Here is a 20,218-nt window from a genome sequence, read left to right on the forward strand (position 1 = left end):
TAATATAGCCATACCAGCTTTCATGTGCTTGCTGTTTGCATGGAATGTCTTTTTCCCACCATTTTATTTCCAAACTATCTGTGTCTTTATACATAAAATGTCTCTTGTAGACAACATATTGTTGGGTCTCGCTTTTTTAAATTTGACAATCTCGACCTTATAATTCAAGTGTTTAGTCCATTTACATTTAATGTAATTATTGATATGGTTGGGTATTAATCTGTCATGTTGTCTTTTTTCCATTTGATCTTTCTGATTTTTTAGTCTTCTCTTGATCCTTTCCTGTATATTATTGACTGTTTTTTAGTGTTCGTCTATTGGCTTTTAGCTATACCTCTTTGTATAATATTTTTACAGCTAACAGTATGCATCCTTAAATTATCAACATTTAACTTATCAGAATATACTTTAATATTGTACCACTTTATAATTCACATTTCTTATTTCCTGCTCCTCACTTAACACCTTTACATTTCCCATCTGTCACTTCACCTGACACTACTTCTTACTTCCAACTTTCTATTTCTGAATTAGCAGTTCATAAATGTAAAAACAACAGATTAATTCCATTTACCCTCTCCTTTGTGCTATTTTTATATCTTTTACTTCTACTTATCTTATGTTCTACTTATACTATTGTCATCTTTGCCTTAACAGTCAGTTGCCTTTTAAGGAAGTTAGGAGAAATAAAAGCATAGTATCTTAAACTTATTCACCATGTATATACCATTTCTGGAGATCTTCATTCCTTTCTGTATATATGAGTTTTCCTTAAACTGGAAGAATGTCCTTTAGCATTTCTTGTAGTACAAGTCATTGGTGAAAAATTCTCTTAGCTTATTTATCTGAAAAATGTCTTTAATTCTTTCTTTGAAAGGTGTTTTTGTTGGATGTGGAATTCTGGGTTGGTGGTTCATTTTCTAGAATTTGCATTTGTTTCTTTTTATAATTTCTATTTCTCTGTAGAAAGTCACTATCTCTTCTGTCATAAAGACTATATTGTTTTTAAGTCCTCAGGCCATCTGAAGTTGGTTTCTCTTGACTGCTTTCCCTTGATTTTGAGTCACATTTTCCTGTTTCTTTACATGTGTAGTAATTTTGGATTGCATCCTGGATATTGTGGATGGCACATTGTAGACACTAAGGATTCTGTTATCTTCCTCTGAAGAGTGTTGATTTTTGTTCTAGCAGGCAGTTCAATTACTGACTGATCAACTTATGTTGGCTTGGTTTTAGGGCAGATCTTTAGAAAGCCCAAGGTGTTTCCCAAATTCCTTTTTTTTTCTTTTGGCCGTGCTGTGTGGCTTGTGGGATCTTAGCTCCCTGATCAGGGGTTGAACCTGGGCCCTTGACAGTGAAAGCATGGAGTCCTAACCACTGGACTGCCAGGGAATTCCCCCAAATTCTTCTGACTGGATCAGAATAGAGCAGTAGACTGGACCTCCTCTGTGGATCTTGTTGAAGCTTGGCTTTAAGTTTTTTAGGGCAGGTTTAGAGTAGGTCTTTCTCTAGAGCATGGTCCTTACTCCTAACATGTGGCCTTTCTGGTATCTCAGGATGCCTTGAGTGTTAATAAGGTCTCTCTCCTCTCAGGGTCAGAAACGCAAATGTCTCTCATCACTGACTGGCCTTTTGTATCCCTCTTTTGCTCCTTTAACCTGGTAGCAACTGCTCTCTGTTGAACCTTGCATAGTTTCACCCTACTGAGTGCAGCCCAGCCCTTGGCCAGAACTCACAGGGGACCCCGCACAGACTTCCACCTCCATCCCATAGCTCCCTCCTCCCTGCTGCCCTGTTCTTCCGATCCCAGCCACTTCGGTAGCTCCAAATGCTGATCTCTGCCTCCTCAGTTTAGTGAGACCTCTGGTCTCTGCTTGAGCTCCAGCCTCCTGCACTGGGATTAGGAAATCATCCCCCGGCAGACAGCCAGGATGATCATGGCCCTCCTCACAAGCTTTTCTTCTCTCAGGGATTCCATTCTCGCCTTTCTGGTGGGCCAGTGCTTGAAAACAGTGGCCTCTTAGGTTTTCTCCAGTTTTGTCATTGTTTACAGTAGGTGGGCTGCCATGACCAGAAACAGAATTCCTGAATTATTGAGAACATATGTTGCTGTAGCACTCTGGGTGCTGCGTGAATATATGAATGAAATATATGGGTCTCTGCATAAACAAAAAGTACAGTTAGTGAGATCCACATGAGAAACATAATATTAAATTGATCCTTTTTACCTTACTCCTTCCCTTTTTGTACCCTTGAAAAAAAATTGCTTCCTTTTTTTGTTTGTTTTATTTTTAAATGATGTTGTGATATAGGGTGGATTGTTTGGGTGAAGTGGTGGGGATGAGGACGTTGCTCTTACACCTCAAGGAAAAAGCAGCCATCAAAACTAGAGTGTTGTACTGATCTCTGATTAAGCCAGACACCCAAGTGATTGATTGTTGTGGTTCATGTTATGGAGAAATGATGACCTCTAGCTCCTTCATAATATTTAAAGATAGACCCAATAATCTAATATTAGGATTACGTGCAAGAAAGCTAGCTAGAAATAGTGCATGCTCCTTTAAAAATATCTTAATATTAACTTTGCCATTTAATAGTTCTCTTTTCACTGTCTTAGTTGCTGTCTTCTGAATTTTGATACCACTCGCCATAAAAGAGTGATTACTTGCTTCAAGTCTGTAGGAATGTTGTTGAGGTAGTCAGTATTTATTCTAAACCTTCTTTCAGTCCAGGGTTGAAAATTTCAGTGTGACAGGTTTTTCATAAATTCCCAGTTGTCAATATGGCATTCAAAAGAGGTCACTTAGAAATTTCATTGCACCTTTTGGGGAAGAGTTCTCTTCAACCTCATATTTATTTTGGAAGCATCTGATCATTTCAGCCTTAGCCTTCATTCCTAGGGCATCAAGGTCTTTGTTCAGCTTTATTTTTTGGTCTGCAGACACACGGATGCAGACATTGGAGTGTTTTGCAGAAGAGCTGTTTACCTGGAAACCCACAGTGAAAACGCTTAATGTGGTGCGTTCATTCTTCTACTTGGTCTGGCCTTTTGAAGACCAAGACAGAACGTTGTAAAAATGGTCAGGGTGATGATGACAGTTTAGATATGGTAGTAGTGGTTTGCTCTGCGGCTTCAAGTTTACCATCTTTCAAAATAGATTAGTGTGTCCACTGATTTCAGAAGATGCACGGTTGCCTCCGAGGCTTCTCAGGCAGGGCTTGTGAATTTGTCCTTTCTGAAAGTGCGTCCCTCTCATCCGCATAGCATCACTGTCACTCCCCCTCCAGTGTCCCTGTGAGAGGCTCTGTGAAGACCTGGTTCTCCCAGGGAAAACTCCGTCCCAGAAGCACATCACCTAAAAGGACTTGCCAAGCCAGACGATGCCCGTGGAGCTGGGGCAGGCTCCAGTCCTGCTGCCGCCACTGGCCAAGGCCAAGGAGTCCGCGTTCTCTGGACCAGATGACACCCCTCGAGGGGAGCCCTCCAGCTCTGAGACTGCACGCCAGCTTTTCAGGCAGTTTCCTTACCAGGTGATGTCCGGGCCCCACGAAACCCTGAGACAGCTTCGGAAGCTCTGTTCCCAGTGGCTGCAGCCAGAGGTGCACACCAAGGAGCAGATCCTAGAGATCCTGACGTTGGAGCAGTTCCTGACCATCCTGCCCGGGGAGATCCAGATGTGGGTGCGGAAGCAGTGTCCAGGCAGCGGGGAGGAAGCAGTGACCCTCGTGGAGAGCTTGAGGGGGGACCCCCAGAAGCTGTGGCAGTGGGTGAGCAGAGAGTTTTGTGATCTCTGACTGAAGCACAGGGCTCCTCTGGGGTCTTAGCAGGGGTGTTGTCTGTTTTTCTGGCACCAGATATGTAGGCTTTTCCACACCAACAACCAATTCGCTGACACTGTCTGGCTTGGCTCTGACCCCAGAGGATAAGGGCTAGTCCCATAAGACTGACCCCATTTCAGACCCCGTCACAAGCTGCAGGGGCCACCCGTACTTATGACCCACTGGCTACAAATTTGAAGGTTCCCACAACCCCCTCCTCGGGTTTCATCGTTTGCTAGAATGACTCATAGATCTCAAGGAAACACTTTACTCATATTTTCCGGTTTGTTATAAAGGATATGATTGAGAAACAGCCAAATGGAGGAGATGGGGGTGGCACAGGGCATCCACGCCCTCATCTAGGCACGCCATCCTCCTGGCACTTGTATGTATTCACCAGCTCAGAAGCTCCCTGAACCCCACAGGTTAGGAGTTATTATGGAGGTTTCATTACTTAGGCATGATTGCTTCATCATTGGCCATTGGTGATTGAAAATCTCTAGCCCCTCTCCCTTCCCCAGAGGTTGAGGGGTGGCGCTGGAAGTTCCAACCCTCTGACCACCTGATTAGTTCCTCTGGGGACCGGCCTCCATCCTGAAGCCGTCTAGGGGCCACCAAGAGTCACCTCATCAGCATCAACTCAGGGATGGTTGAAAGGGGCTCCTTCTGAATAGGAGGAGTTGTTCCTGGCACTCCTGTCCTTCAGGAAATTCCAGGGGTTTTAGGAGCGCTTGCCAGGAACCTGGGACAAAGACCAGTTGCACATTTCTTGTTATACTATCTCAGCGTGTCCCCACACCTCACCTGATTCTAAGACTCCCTGAGATTCTCCACACTTTTTAGCCATTAGGGATTGAAGCTAAATCTCCCATATCCCATTCCATCTTTAGAATATTTGAGAAGCTGTTCCAAAGATGCCTGCGTTTTAATTGGTGGAAACTGTCCAGTAGAAACACAACATCAGTGGCCTGTCGGAAGGGCTCCCAGGCTATGGCTTCTGGCCTCTCTCAGGATGTTTCCCTCCCTGGTTCCCGCTGGACCAGAAGTAAATGCTGGCTTTTTTCTTTCCCTGCCCCATGTCCCTAAGGACTGCCTTATGATGCGTTCTAGAAGGTTAGCTTTGTATCTTGCAGAAATCCTTACTCTGGATCTTTCAGTAATTAGTACCATGTGGTCTCTAGATCAGCATCCAAGTTCTGGGACAGGAAGTCTTATCACAGAAGGCAGAGCCTGAAAGCTGCCCACTGGGGGAAGCGGAGGCCCATGTTGAAGTGCCTCAGGAGCTGGGGCTTCAGAACTCAGCCTGCCGGTCTGGGGAGCCACTGAGCCACATCGTGAAAGAGGAGTCCGACTCGGAACAAGGACTAGGTGAGGGGCAGGTGGTGTGTGTGGTGCCGTCTTGGAGAAATTGCGGGATTGTGGTCAGTAGGCCTAAGAGTGAATTGAAATGATGTGCCACTCAGATTGGGGTGTCTCTGGGAAGTTCGGAAGCAGGGTAGACATACAGGAATCACTCTGATTTGGGGATTCAAAGTCTGCAATTTAAACCACTTATGACAGGGCCAGGCCTTTTGGATTTGGGTTCTGGGGAGGGAGGTGGGAGGAGACACAGGTGAGGCAGCTGGGAAGGTAGGGGGAGTCGGAGTGGGTTAGGGAGGTAAGCACACGTCTGAGATCACAGATGGCGGAACAGGCGTTGGTTCTGTTGGTTCTGAGGTTTGCACCTGTACCCTCTGGCTAGTGGGTGACAGGACATCGGGATTCTTTAATCTTCCTGTCTCCACCTTCAGCCCTGGCTGCCTCCCCACTTCCTGCCCGACCCGAGGAAAGGCTCATCAGAGACCAAGACTTTGGAGCCTCCCTTCTCCACACAGCACCTCAGGTGAGCGGGGTTCCCCTGCTTCTCATACCCCAGAACCTCACTCTGAGGGTCTGTCAACAGTCCATGGATTGAAAAGGGAAGCGTTCTCAGAAGCGGAGGAGAGAGGAAGGCCTAGCAAGGATGACAGCCATACATGTCGAATGAAACCCGGGTCTCAATATTTCTTTGAAGGCAGAATGTTTCCTAATTGTCATCTTTAATAATAGAATCTGGGACCTCGAAGAAGTTGCTGTGATGAAGCAATCTTGTCTCCCTTTTTTATTATCTTTGGGTTATGCTGAGAAAAGACTTACTTCATTTCCTCGTCTAGGCCTCCACGTTGGGGTCGGTTTGTGATCTCGAATGTTACATGTAACGTGGGACAGGTTATCCTCTCCCCCCACTCACTCATGGAGGTGTGACTGACAAACTATAGAGGGCACTTATTTAAAGTGTACAATTTGATAAGTTCTCAGACATGGTATATACAAATGTGAAGCCATGACTGCAGTCAAGATAGTAAACGTATCTGTCGCCCCCAAAGGTTTCCTTTTGTAAATCCCTCCCTGCTGCTCTCCTGCTCTCCCCCAGTCCTGAGGCAACTGCTCATCTGCTTTGTCACCACACAGTAGTTTGCAGTTTCTGTAATTTTACACAAAATGGAACCATGCCACATGTACTTCTTTGTTCTTCATGCCACGTGTCTTTGTTCTTCTGCATATAATGTATTTTTCTTGCTTGCTTTTAATAGTTTCTCTCTGATTTTAAAAATTGCGACCATGATGAGCCTTGGAGTCATTTTCTTCATGTTCCTTGTTCTTGGGGTTCACTGAAGTTCTTGGATCTGCTGGAGTATAGCTTTCATCAGATTTGGAAAAATTCTGGCTGTTACGTCAACTGCTTTTTCTGTCTCCCTGCCTTCTCTGCTTCTTTGGGAACTGTGAGAATAGCACACACGTGGGACATGTATAATCTTAACGTGTGTATATACACATTATATCTCTTCAAGTTGACCCACAGCTGACTGATGCTCTGTTCTCTCTCTCTTTTTAATCTCTGTGTTTTATTTTGTGTAGTTTCTAGTTTTATGTCTTCAAGCTCATTAATCTTTTCTTCTGCAGTGTTTTATCTGCTTTTAATCCCATCCAGTGTATTTTGCATCTCAGATGTTTTTCATCTCTAGAAGTTTGAATTTGGGCTTTATCATATCTTTCATGTCTGTACTTAATGTGTTCAATCTTTCCTCCAACTCCTTGAACATATGGAATATGTTTATAATATCTGTATTAATGTCCTTGTCTGCTAATTTATCACCTGTGTCAGTTCTGAGTCAGTTTTGATGGATGGTTTGATCTCCTCATTATGAGATGTCTTTTCCTACTTCCTTGTATGCCCAGTAATCTTTGATTGCATGTCAGGCATGGTGAATTTTACATTGTTGGGGGCTGCATATTTTTGCATTCCTATAAATGTTGTTGAGCTCTGCTCTGGGATACAGTTAAGTTACTTGGATACAGTTTGTTACGTGGCACCAGTAAAGCCTTTAGTCTAGGGCTAATCTTCCCCCTGTACTGAGGTGATACTATACCTTATGCTTCTTGATGGACAACGTTTTCCACTCTAGCTGCTGGAAATATGAAGTGTTTCCAGCACTTTGTGAGCTCTGGGGACTGTGCCTTCTGCTTCTTTGGGGTAGGCGGGTCTTTCCTTGACTTGCGGGGGACCCTCTGCAGATCTCCGGAGCTCTCTCTGTGTGCAGCTCCCCTGGTCTGGTCTTCTGCCCTGCTGATAACTCTGTAACCCTCTTGGCCTCCCCAGACCCTGAGCTCCTTCTGCTGCTCTGGATGCCCTCTCCAGGTGGCAAGTTTGGGCAACTGTAGGGCACACAGGGATCTCTGTCCTGCTCTTCCTAAAGTATATCATCTGCAAATCATTGTTTAATATATCTTGTCCCTGTTTTTGGTGGTTTCAGCAGGGAGGTAAATCCATTCCCTGTTACTCCATCTTGGCTGTAAACAGAAGTCTCAAGAACAGGTTTATCTTGATTATGTGGTGAACAACTCTGAAAAGTTGCATTTGATAAAAATCAGCTTTTTCTGAAGAACCTAGGGGCAGGACAGGAATAAAGATGCAGACGTAGAGAATGGACTTAAGGACATGGAAAGGGGGAAGGGACGAAGTGAGAGAGTGGCATAGACATATATACACTACCAAATGTAAAATAGATAGCTGGTGGGAAGCAGCCGCATAGCACAGGGAGATCAGCTCAGTGCTTTGTGACCACCTAGAGGGGTGGGATAGGGAGGGTGGGAGGGAGACGCAAGAGGGAAGAGATACGGGGATATATGTATATGTATAGCTGATTCGCTTTGTTATACAGCAGAAACTAACACACCATTGTAAAGCAATTATACTCCAATAAAGATGTTAAAAAAAATCAACTTTTTCAGGCACCTGTAGACCTTAATCAGAGCATTGTTTCAAACCTTTGGGGAACTCTTCTTGGGACTTTCCTCGTGGGGCACTTGAGAGTGAAGGTGAGGACAGGGAAGCCGCTGTAGATGTGTCTGAGCCTTAGCTTTCCAGGCTCAAAAGATTTAGAAACCAGAGTCCGAGCTTTGCAGTTTACCCTGGGCAGAGGGTGGGGAGGGGGCAGGGAAGGGATACAGCTTTTTAGTGACTCAAGGGTGCCCATCTTCCTGCTTTTAAGTACGCAGAAACCAAACTGTTAGGCAGGAGGCTGCTTGGTGAAAAAGATTTGGGTATTCTGCCAAATATTTCGGGTCGACTTGGAGGATTATTATTGCTTCTATAGTAAATACAGAGTATCCCTATGAAAGGCATCTACAATTTATTAACATATTTTAACTAGCGGAGTTAAACATTAGCTCTACATTACATGAGGACATTAACCATGACTTGTTCTGGATAGCTGGAAGTCAAAGTATTCCAAATGCTCACCAGCAGCACCATATAAATATAAATGTATGTATATAAATATATATAATATATAAATTACCTATATATAGCCGATAACTGATTAACAGCCACTCACCCCAAACAAACAAAAATCATCCCTACCCGATCCCAATATCCCTCCCCCAAACTAACAACTATTTGCATCAGAAGGACCTCGATGTTTAATGGAGTCTTTTGTAACTAACTGAAGGGAATGTTTAAATATAGTATAAAGAATCATGTCCTCTAATCTGTTCCCTAAATTAGGAACCTTGAGAACAATGGCAGGGTATGAGGTCCACAGTGGTAGATGCCGTGACTGAGTCAGAGACAGTCTCACAGACTTAGGGATGCACTGGCGCCGGTTCCTGTGTCTTCAAACCTTGGGAAGGGAACACAGTACAGATGCCTGTCTGCCAGTCAGTTGTGGCAGTGTCCCACAAACCCACAAGATGGTGCTGTTTCTACATGAAATTGAGATTATTTCCCCATCAAATCTCATACTTCCATCCTTCCAGAATAGGAATTTGGATTTTTTCTACTCTTATGAAAATGACAGAAAATGAAGATGGCTGCAGTTGGTGTCTTGCCTCTTAAGTAAGGGGCTTCATATGCATCCCTAGCTCCTGGCAGTTCCTTGAGTAAGTTTGTGGCTTTAATCTGGAGGCACGCCTTCCAGAGACTCCTGAAGCCTCTTTCCTGGGCTTTGAAAGGGCTGATGGTGCCCTTGGGGGTTTTGGTGGCTGTATTCTTTTCTGCCTTGTACTGTGCTGGGTGGCTACTCTTTTGGTGCCCGTGGACGAGGCCTGTTTCCAGCGAGCCAGGCGTCCAGGCAGATGTTACTGTGCTTGGCAGCCCGTCCTTTTCTCTGCCAGTGCCAACATGAGGGTCTGTGTGTTTTGACCAGGAAGACCGAGGACTCCTGTATTTAGCAGTGTTTGCTCAAGATGGTTATTTCCAGTAGGCTGTTAAGGTAGCTTCCTTCACAGAAGATTAACAAAGTAAGCTGCTAAAAATTCCTACTTTAAATTTTTTAAAATTAAAATCCGTATTTAAAATGTGGTTATAGTTAATAGTTAAACATATAGAGTTCACTTTTCCACTTTTCACCTTTTCACTTTTTTCACCCTAAGAAATTTAATTCCTCCTTTTCTTTTTTTTAAGCTTAGTATCTGCTAGTTAAAGAATTTTTGGTGTCTCCACTCTCTTTCAGCCATTTCCAGTCCCCTTAATGTACTGGGGGCAGAGTTAATGTAGAATGGGGAATGGCCTCCCTGGGTAGTGGGTTGGATGTGATGGAGGGTGACTTCTCTTCTCATTCTTCCTCTCCTCACTTCTGCCGCCTGTGGCCTGGCTGGCCGTTCATGACAGTAATAGATGGGTATCAACTTTGGGGTTTCCGAGAGTGTGCAGGATCCCTGAATTCTCCCTGTGAACCCTTGGGAGACTGATAACCCGTAGGCTGCGTGTGGTAGTGATAGTGAGAATATAGACCGCCTACCAAGCACTTGTTTGCTAAGGGCTTGTTTCACCCAGACAACTTATATTGAGTGCCTGCTCTAGCCTGGGCACGGTCTTGGAAACTGAGAAAGAACAGTGGAGGATCCTTTTCTCATGGTGCGAATGTGCTACAGAGGCAACTATTCATTAAATACGTTCGTGTGTGTGTGTGTGTGTGTGTGTGTGTGTGTGTGTGTGTGTGTGTACATATATATAAATATTTAATAAACTGTGATGAATACTATCAATGAAAAGTAGTGGGTGCTTTGAAAATAGATCACACTTGGTTATTTCTGTTAAACCTCCAGACAGTTTTTTGAGCCTAGTACTATCATTAGGTGAGGACTGAGGCCCAGAAAAGTTTAGTAACTTCCTCAAGATCACGCAGCTGGAAATGGCAGACCTGGGACTTGAATCCCACTGCGTCTGACGCCAGAGACTGTGCTGTTCCTCACTCTGCTGTACAAACTGAGTGTCTAACAGTCAGCCTCCTGGTGGGGAGACTGCCATTTGATTCACAAAAGTTGACCGCAGCTCCATGGCCTTCCCAGCGTTGAGTCTCCAGGCTCAGTTCCATAGGATGAGAAGGGCATGTTTGGGGCGTACTCAAGGGACAGCTTGCTCTAGGGAACCCCTCCATTTCCCACTCACCGAAGGAAAACTGATCTGCTGTTAGACCTGAACTCAGAACCGTCGGGAGATTCGAAGTGTGTGTGGCTGCAGCATTTCTGCTCCGAGGCCACAGTCTGTCTCACAGTGAGACTCACAACTCGCCTGATGCCATTCTTTACCCTTCCCACCCCTTCACTGATTTGCACTTGCTTTTCCAACAAATACATTTTAAAATTTCTTTCCTTTCCCTCTTGAATTTCCAAACTTTAATGAAATATGGGGAATATCGGCCCCCTGCTGCTCAAAGACCTCTCTGATAAGCACTGAGAGAGTTAAGCAAAAGGAAAGTGGAGAAAGGGCTCCTGCCTTCTCTTTCTTCTCCACTCACAAAAACAGGCAACTTAAAAGAAAATACAGAACTTAAAACCTAAATGTTTTCTAACCACGGCAAGAAACACTGAGGCAGGGCCTGTCGGTTTCCCATTGAAGCACCTCCCATGCTTTCTCAGACCATCTGATGGCCAGGATCCTAAGGCCCATTCCTTTCTCCTCAGCCTCCCACAGGCAGGGAAGGAGGGTTCAGAAACCTTCCCTGGGCTCAGGGCATTGTGTTTTTCTCTAGGAGCAGTGGAGGCACCTGGATTCCACTCAGAAGGAGCAATACTGGGATCTCATGCTGGAGACTTACGGGAAAATGGTCTCAGGAGGTACGGGCATGGGTCAGCCTGATGGAAGGAGACATCTTCCGTGTGCTTTAGAGACAGCCTACACTGCTTGACATTCTCCGGGTGAAGGAACTCTTTAGAGACACGGCTGGGAACTGGGGAGCTGGAGGTGGCTGGGTTACGGTGGCAGCTCCCTGTATCGAACGTGTTCTGTGCGCCTGGCACTGTTGTGGCTCCTCAGGTACAGTAACTCCTCTCATCTGTGAAACGGGTGATGGAATTCCCATTTTAAGGTGATGAAAGTGAGTATCAGATCAAGTCATTTGCTCACTGTTACATAGCTCGTAGGTGCTGAGTTACGACGGGGCTCAGCAGTGGCCGACCATGCATGGTCTTTTCTACTAACCACAGTCCCAGCCAACCATGCGTGGGGTCCCAGTCAACCATGCGTGGGGTCCCAGTCACGACCCTCGCACCAGCCTGCCAGGTGGTCTGACTGCTCCCTCCCAGAATCTTCTTTTTGTGGCCTTCACCATATATCCTGGGTTTCTCGTGACTACTGGTGTCTTAGACTCTCCGCACATCCTCAGTGGTCTCCAGAGCTTCCCTGGTTCCCTTTGCACTCAGGGCCCTCCTTTGAGCAACACGGCTTGGTCCCCAGTGTTCCCCATTCATCCAGGCCCACAGATTATCTCTCTCTGTACCAGGCATTTCCAATCCCAAGCATGACCTGACTGATCCAGCTGGGTTTGGGGCAGAGCTGACAGGACCACACCTACACATGAGCGAGAAGATCCCAAGACCCACCTGCATAGGTGAGTGATCGTCTACTGGTCCAGAGCCATTTCTGACCTCCAGTCATTATATTGGAGGTGGCGGGTCAATATCAGTACTTGGTTTCTATTACATTGGTTCTAACCGGCTGTGATCTGGTCAGTCCAGTTTGAGTACCGAGGTGGGTCTCGTCTCTGACTATTGGGCTGTTGACACATATTTAATCATGGAAGAAAGACCCCGCATCCGATCTGTTGCCTCACTCTTGCCTGTTGTGACAGTTTTCTTTCTTAGAGAGAATTAGGGTTAGTACAGTTGAGACCAAAACAGATATGGGTTGAATTCTATTATTAAAAAAAGATTATCTAACAGGCCACTATTATCCTTCCTAACAAGAAGGTTCAAAGTAACTAGACTTTTCTTACTCTCGTTATGGTGAATGGTGACTGACCCACCCTCAACAAAATAAACAAGACAAACAAACAGAAAAATATGGTCTAGCTAATCTCCATGCATCTAAGTCTCATTAAACAGCAGCAACATCAAATACTTCATATAAATCACATTATTTTAAGACTGGTACGAAGAAATATGAACTTGTTCTGCTATAAAACAGCAATCACCCTTTGCCTTCTACGTTCTTTTAAAAACATTGCAGTTATGTAAAATCAACTGTCAAACATTCCTGCACACACACACTCTCTCTCTCTCTCTCAAATCTACAAAAGATCCCAGAACCATGGAGGAATAAAAGGACCAAGGATGGGAACTGTATGACAGGCCATTCTTTCTCCCCAGAAGGGTCTGATTAATTGTTTCCTTCGCTAATGTATCAATACCACAGAGAGAGCAAGCATCACATGAGACATACGGTTTTAATTTTAAGCAATATATTTATCATAATACTACTTCACAAGGATTCCTTTGGAGCAGTATTTTTAAAACTGCATTTTGTGACCAGTTAGCAGGTTGTGAAAATATTTTATAGGGCTGCAACCAGCATTTTAAAAAATGAAATGATAATACCGAATAGAAAATATCAGAATGCAAATAGGAAATACCAGATGTCAGGGTAGGTAGTGTTTCAGGATATTTTTATTCTATATATGTGCGTCTGTACTATATTTCGATATAAAAGTATTTCTTATCGTGGGTAGCAGACAAAAAACAAAGTTTGAAAATGCTGCTTTAGAGGTTGTTGCAGTAGGATTTTTGTTTTAACAGACTTCTTTTTTTAGAGCAGTTTCAGGGTCACAGCAAAATTGAGAGGAAGGTACAGGGATTGCCCCTGTACTCCCTTGCGGTAGGATTTTATTTGTGATACCTAGCTCACTCTATCTCCATATGGCAACATTCTATTTTTTTTCTTTCCCGTCATCTCACCTGCTGACATGGTCCCATTAGATCTTACCTTGAACCAGACTGTGGAGAGTGTATAAAGCCAGCCTGCCTTGGGCTTCCCTGGTGGCGTAGTGGTTGGGAGTCTGCCTGCCGATGCAGGGGACATGGGTTCGTGCCCCAGTCTGGGAGGATCCCACATGCCGCAGAGCGGCTGGGCCCATGAGCCATGGCCGCTGAGCCTGCGCGTCCAGAGCCTGTGCTCCGCAACGGGAGAGGCCACAGCAGTGAGAGGCCCCCGTATCACAAAAAAAATAAAAATAAAAAAATAAAAAGCCGGCCTGCCTTGATAAGGGAAAGAGATGCCATTGTAGGTTCTTGAGAGAGGATGTGTGGGGAGAGAGGCTGAGGAAGCAGCCGCGTGCAGGACAGCCCAGGAAGGTCCCCTTGGAGGAGGGGAGCCCTGTGGGCAGCCGACGCAGGAGGCCAGGTGTGCAGGGACGAGACAGTGATACCAAGACAGGAAAGGACTAGTCCAGTCTCAAAGGTACAAGAGTGAGCAGTCTGGCAAATCTGGACTCAGAGCAAGGGGCGGATGTCCCAGGAGAGGGTAGCTATGCTATTTTGTTTGACCATATGGAAGAACAGCTCACAGTTAAAAAAGGTCAGCAGGTGAGTAAGCCTCAAAAAGCCTTATACTCATACCTCTAATCAAATTCCCAAAGGATTAAAATTATATATATATATATATATATATATATATATATATATATATATATATGCAGTTGACCCTTGTATAGCAAAGGTTTGAACTGTGCAGGAACACTTATGCTCAGATTTTTTTCAATAAATTTGTACACGATCCGCATTTGGTTGAATCCACGGATGCAGAACCTGGATACTGAGGGCTGACTATAAAGTTACACTCGGAATTTGACTGCACTGGGGTGGGTGCCCCAAACCCCTCGTTGTTCAAGGGTCAACTATATTTGGAAAAATGATTCTTAAGTAGTTATCAGGAAAAATACTGCAAGAACAGTAAAAAGGTTTGAAAGAAGAATGTTTCATCAGTGTTGGGTCTGTAAATATTAAGAGTATATCATTTTAAAAAGGTAAACTCATTACCACAGTGGGATACTGATATAACAATAGACGCACAGGCCAATGGAACAGAAGACAGAGCCTGGGAACAGAGGCTGGTCTATAAAGGACTTTGATATGTGATGAAGGAAGAAGCAGAACAAATCCATGGGATGAGCAAAATAAGGAGAAAAGACTCTGGGAAGAGGAATCAGCTTAAATTTTATGTATGTCATATACCAAAATAAGTTGGAAACAGATGAAAAAGACATAAAATATGAAAATAAAATAATAATAGAGAAGAAAACGGGTAAATGTTTGACTCACGTCAAGCTGGGGAAGATTTTTATTAGTATAAAAGCAACGGAAAAAAATCATTAAAAGATTAATAGACTTGACTGTATTTAAAAAGAAAAAGACTACAACTCCTATACATAAAAATAACCCCAAACAAAATTAAAGTAATAACTAAACGTTGAAAAACTCTTTCACGAACATGAGAGATACGTGACTATTTTTCTTAATATAGAAGGAGTTAATGCAAGCTGATAAGAAAAAAAGTGACTTTCCCAGTAAAAAAAAAAGTGGACAGCAGTCTTGGAGTATGAAAACTAACTCATAAGTGTGAAAAAACTGATCCTTTAATAACTAAAGAATTAAAATTTATACCAATGAGAAGCCATTTTTCACCAGCCTTAATGGCAGATACTTGAGACACAGTCAGTGCTTAGGTATTGAACACTCACCTCCTCTCTGCCCAGCCTCTCAGACCCGAGGATGGCAGAGTCGTTGCGGAAATCGATTTGCCAGTAGGTGTCAACAGCCTTAATACCATTCATGCCCATTGACACAGTAATTCTACTTTGAGGAACCTCCTTTAAGATACTGATCAGAAATGTGGGCAGAATTTATGAAGAAAAAGGCTTATCACATCATTATTTATAGTAGCAAAATATAACAAACAACTTAGATTCCCATAGTAGGAGAACTCTTAAATAAATTATGTTTCCTCTTATGTGTTTATTATGACATCTCCACAGTGGGCCATTATTCAGCTCTTTAAAATGATACTTATAAAGGCTTCCTTAAAGAAAAGAGAAAGTACCTTTGCCACCTGAGAGGAACATGTTATAAGGCTCTGAATTACCAAGTTCAGGTCTGGTTCTCTAGCAGATTCCGGTCTCTAGCTGATAATTTGAAAGACACTGATATAGGAAAGAGAAAGGCAAGCAGCTTCTTTAGATCTACAGGAATAAAGTAATTTATAAAAGTTGAAGATAAATTCTACCACCAAAATAAAAATCTTTACTACATGCATCATTAAGTAGTAATAAGCAAAAACCCAAGTTATGATGAGAAAAACAAACTTTAACTGTTATGTGACATAATGAAGCACAAGTGAACGCTGGACTCAAGCACAGACCGAGGGGTTCACTTTTACACAGCAGTCTCACTGTGCATCACAACCACAGTAAAATGACACATGGTTGCATTTCATGAATTTTGGGGTGACTTGTGAAAGGGAGAATCCATGTGGAATTGATAAGTACCACCATCTACAATTTAAAGGCTACAAAGCCAGATATAGAACTGTTTATACAGTATGATATCAGTTGTGTCAGAAAAAAGCACATACATACATACGTACATACATACATACATATGTATAAATCAGATAAAGACTGGAAGGAAATGTATACTCATAGTTGTTGCCTCTGGGTGGTATAATTGAGGTTGATTTGGTTTTCTTGTGTATGCTTTTCAAATTGTTTTTAGTGATCATATTTATCTTTTATATATAATTAGATAAAAACCAATACTTTTTTAGAGTAGTACTCTCATATACTAGACTTGTTTTCCCTGGGCTTAAGAAACTTGCTGCTTCTTTGCGGGGGTGGCCACTGCGGCCTCTGGGAGCCGTCCTCTGCTGTCACTTGTTCTCCTTGGCTCCAGAGCTGAGTCACAGCCTGGACACACGTGAAGTGAGTGCCAGGTGCTCGGGCTGGACAGTGGTTTTCTTCACTCACCGATGCCCTCTTGGTAAAAAGAATTAATGTTTTGTGATGACCCTCTCTCTGACACATGAGTTGCAAAGCAGGGCAGACCACTGATTGAGCTGTTCCATACCTTCTTTCTCCTTTCAGGGGACAGACAGGAGAATGACAAAGAGAACTTAAACTTGGAGAACTACAGGGACCAGGACCCTCAAGCCTCAGGAGAGCCTCCTCAGACTTCCTTAAGTGGCCTCTTCAGCAAGGATGAGCCAAGATGCTTTGGAGAAGGAGAGAATCTCCCCGAGGCCCAGGAGAACCTTCATGGTGAGGGGACAGGGGCGCAGCTCTCTCCCCGAGAGAGGAATTCCGGGACACAGCTGGGTCAGCATCTGCCACCTCTTCCCGGAGAGCCGTCCACGCCGTGGCTGGAGGGGAAGAGAGAGGCCTCCCCACGACGGCAGCCGAGAGCCCCTATGGCCCAGAGACTCCCTACCTGCAGGGAGTGTGGGAAAGCCTTCTACCGGAATTCCCAGCTGGATTTTCACCAAAGAACTCACACTGGAGAGACGTACTTTCAGTGCCCCACCTGCAAAAAAGCCTTTCTGCGGAGTTCAAACTTCGTGAAGCATCAGCGAATCCACACGGGCGAGAAACCCTGCAAGTGTGATACGTGTGGGAAGGGCTTTAGCGACTTCTCGGGGCTGCGCCACCACGAGAAAATCCACACGGGAGAGAAGCCCTATAAGTGCCCCATCTGTGAGAAGAGTTTTATTCAGAGATCCAACTTTAATAGGCATCAGAGGGTTCACACAGGAGAGAAACCCTATAAGTGCTCCCGCTGTGGAAAAAGTTTCAGCTGGAGCTCAAGCCTTGCCAAACATCAAAGATCCCATTTGGGAAAGAAGCCCTTTCAATAGCCAAGCTCTCCGAGCCCATGTCTCTCTCCCGGTCCATTTAAAAATACTTGGCAGGCTTCCTGGGTTGCGCAGTGGTTAACAATCCGCCTGCCAATGCAGAGGACACGGGTTCAAGCCCTGGTCCGGGAAGACTCCACATGCCGCGGAACAACTAAGCCCGTGCGCCACAACTACTGAGCCTGCATTCTAGAGCCCGCGTGCCACAACTACTGAAGCCCGTGCACCTAGAGCCCGTGCTCCGCAACAAGAGAAACCACTGCAATGAGAAGCCTGCGCACCACAACGCAGAGTAGCCCCCGCTCACTGCAACTAGAGAAAGCACGCGCGCAGCAACAAAGACCCAATGCAACCAAAAATAAATAAATACATTTATTTAAAAAAACAAACAAACAAACTTGGCTCCATCCAGAGAAATTGCATCTCTTAGAAAATATCCCTGTTCTCTCATTTTTTCATGGATTGGAGAGGAGAGACTGGGACATGGTTTTAGACGCGGAGGATATCTCGGCCTCCGGATCGGATTTCGCGCAGGTTGACCTTCTTGCTTCTGCATCAGGAGAAGGAAAAGTCTTCACGTTCCAGCTCATCTCTTCTCTTGGACCCCTTGGGGAGAACGTGTCACTTGGAGGTCCCGTTTTAGGAGTGGTCTCTGGGAAGGGTTTAACTGGATTAGCTGCAGCTGCTGCTGGGAAGAACCTCAGATCCACCCTTTAGAACTGTGGCCCTAGAGCAGGTCTTCTGCTCCAGTGGGGGGAGCGTAGAGGCCAGTGAGCTCAGTGTGGTCTTTGTCATAAAGGTGCAAAGCTAACTCCAAGCGTCCCTTGTTTTCAATAAACTTGGTGGTCACTCCCTGTCTTGTCTGTGTCTGCAGCGTCCACTGTGTGCTGACTGGAACTCACAGACCCTAAGTGGTGGTTGAGCTCCTAGATCAGTTCGTACAAACCCACCAAGTTTACCAGCCAGCAGAGCAGTGATGGGAACTTGCTAGCCTGGTGCCCCGGTGAGAGCTTGGCCAGTGCAGGGCACTCTGGTGTCCTCTTTCCATGCCCACCTCCCACTTGCTCTGGGGCCTCAAGTTGCCCCTCTTTCTCCTGGTGTCCCCCTTAGGCCATCCATCATTTTTGCCAAAGTGTCCTGGCCTCTAAAATTATCTTCCTTATCTCATTTTATCTGTACGTGTTAGGAAGAAATCAATAGTACTGATCCAATTTATAGTGTATCTAGAGGTTTATTAACTCATATATCTAACCTGACCACTTGTCTCCAAAAATGACGTGACCCAGAGTGTCCTGCTCTCATACCGCGAGACCACTTTCCTTCCATCTTGGTCCTCCTCTGCCTGCCCTCACTGTACTGTTCCCAGTGAGGATCAGGAAGCATGATGCTGATGAGGAGGACAGAGCTACGTCCATGGAAACAGATGAACTGTAGGCAAGAAACTGCAAGTTGTTGGCAAACAATGGGAAGTACATTGCTGGTTGATGTGAGAAGAGACAGCACTTAAGTTGGAATCCCTGGATTCCAGAGGAATTTGTCAACTCCCTTATAGCATGAAGATGAGGAATAAGGCCCTTCTTTTGGGGATGCGGGAACCACAAGGCAGAACGCAGGAAAATCATGGTGGAATTGGCATGAGATTCTGTGTTCTCATAGCAGAGGTTTGTAGGAGGGTGGGTTTTTATGTTCTGAATCAGGAGTTCTCAAAGTGCAGTCCCCAGACTTGGAGCATCGGCAATTTCTTAGACTTACTGAATCAAACTCTGAAGGGTGGGGGCCAGCAATCTTTGTTTTAACAAGTCCTCCAGGGGATTCTGATGCCTGCTCAAGATGAAGAACCACTGTACTAAATAGTAATTAATCCAAAAATAACTCTCTCCAAGGATATGTGGGAATTGATCCTAGAAGGAGTGGTGAGCGCCCCCCCCCAGACGACTTAACAAACAAGCCTCCCCACAGAGCTCTTTACAGCTCATTAAAACTGTAGACCTCTTTGGGCATCCAGTGAAAATGTGTTCCACAGAGGAAAATCTAGAAAACTTTTAGGTTAAAAAGCTTTAGGTGAAAGATTTCTCCTTGGGCCCCTCTTAAATGATCTGAAGGATGACAGAAAGACAAGGAAACAATCCACCTTGTTTGCAGTTTTGTCCTCAGCAAGTAGTAGATGTTAAACACTTGTTAAATGGATGTGTGGATTAATGAGGGATAAATATTGCATATATACTTCCCTTATCCTCTAGAGCAGTGATCAGCAAAATTTAGCCCACTGCCTGTTTTTGTAAAGTTTGATTAGAACGTGGCCACACCCATTCATTTAGGTATCATCTGTGGCTGCTTCCGGGTTACAGTGGTAGAGGTGAGCAGCTGCAACAGAAGCAGTATGCCCTGCGAAGCCTGAAATATTTACTGTCTGATCCCAGCAGAAAAAGTCTGGTGGCCCCCTGATCCAGAGTAACGTTCCTCAAACCATAAAGTGCATACAAATCACCTGGGGAGCTTGTTACAATGCAGACTCTTATTCATGGGCAATGCCTGTGCCGCTGGGCCCCGGACTAGCTGGGGACTAGGGCGCTGCGTGTAGGGCTGTGTAACGACGTCAGGGCTCAAGTGCCTGTGGCTCGTTTCTCTTGGGCTCTTCATGATAACTTATGACTCTGCAATGCTCAAAGCCTGGACCAGACACAGGTGAAGAACAAATCACTT

General features: G+C 44.7%; 1 protein-coding gene across 1 annotated transcript; it reads left to right on the plus strand.

The window, feature by feature from the left end:
* Nucleotides 1-3,381: 3,381 nt before the first annotated feature.
* ZNF18 (zinc finger protein 18) lies at nt 3,382-18,367 on the plus strand (the record flags this gene model as incomplete). Its single annotated transcript, XM_079725157.1, has 6 exons — nt 3,382-3,768; nt 5,001-5,187; nt 5,610-5,701; nt 11,373-11,457; nt 12,123-12,230; nt 16,752-18,367. The coding sequence occupies 6 exons, from the start codon at nt 3,382-3,384 to the stop codon at nt 17,516-17,518; spliced, it is 1,626 nt and encodes a 541-aa protein (XP_079581283.1). The 3' UTR covers nt 17,519-18,367.
* Nucleotides 18,368-20,218: the final 1,851 nt, after the last annotated feature.

Source organism: Hyperoodon ampullatus (genome assembly GCF_949752795.1).
Source record: "Hyperoodon ampullatus genome assembly, chromosome: 19".
NCBI lineage: Eukaryota > Metazoa > Chordata > Mammalia > Artiodactyla > Ziphiidae > Hyperoodon > Hyperoodon ampullatus.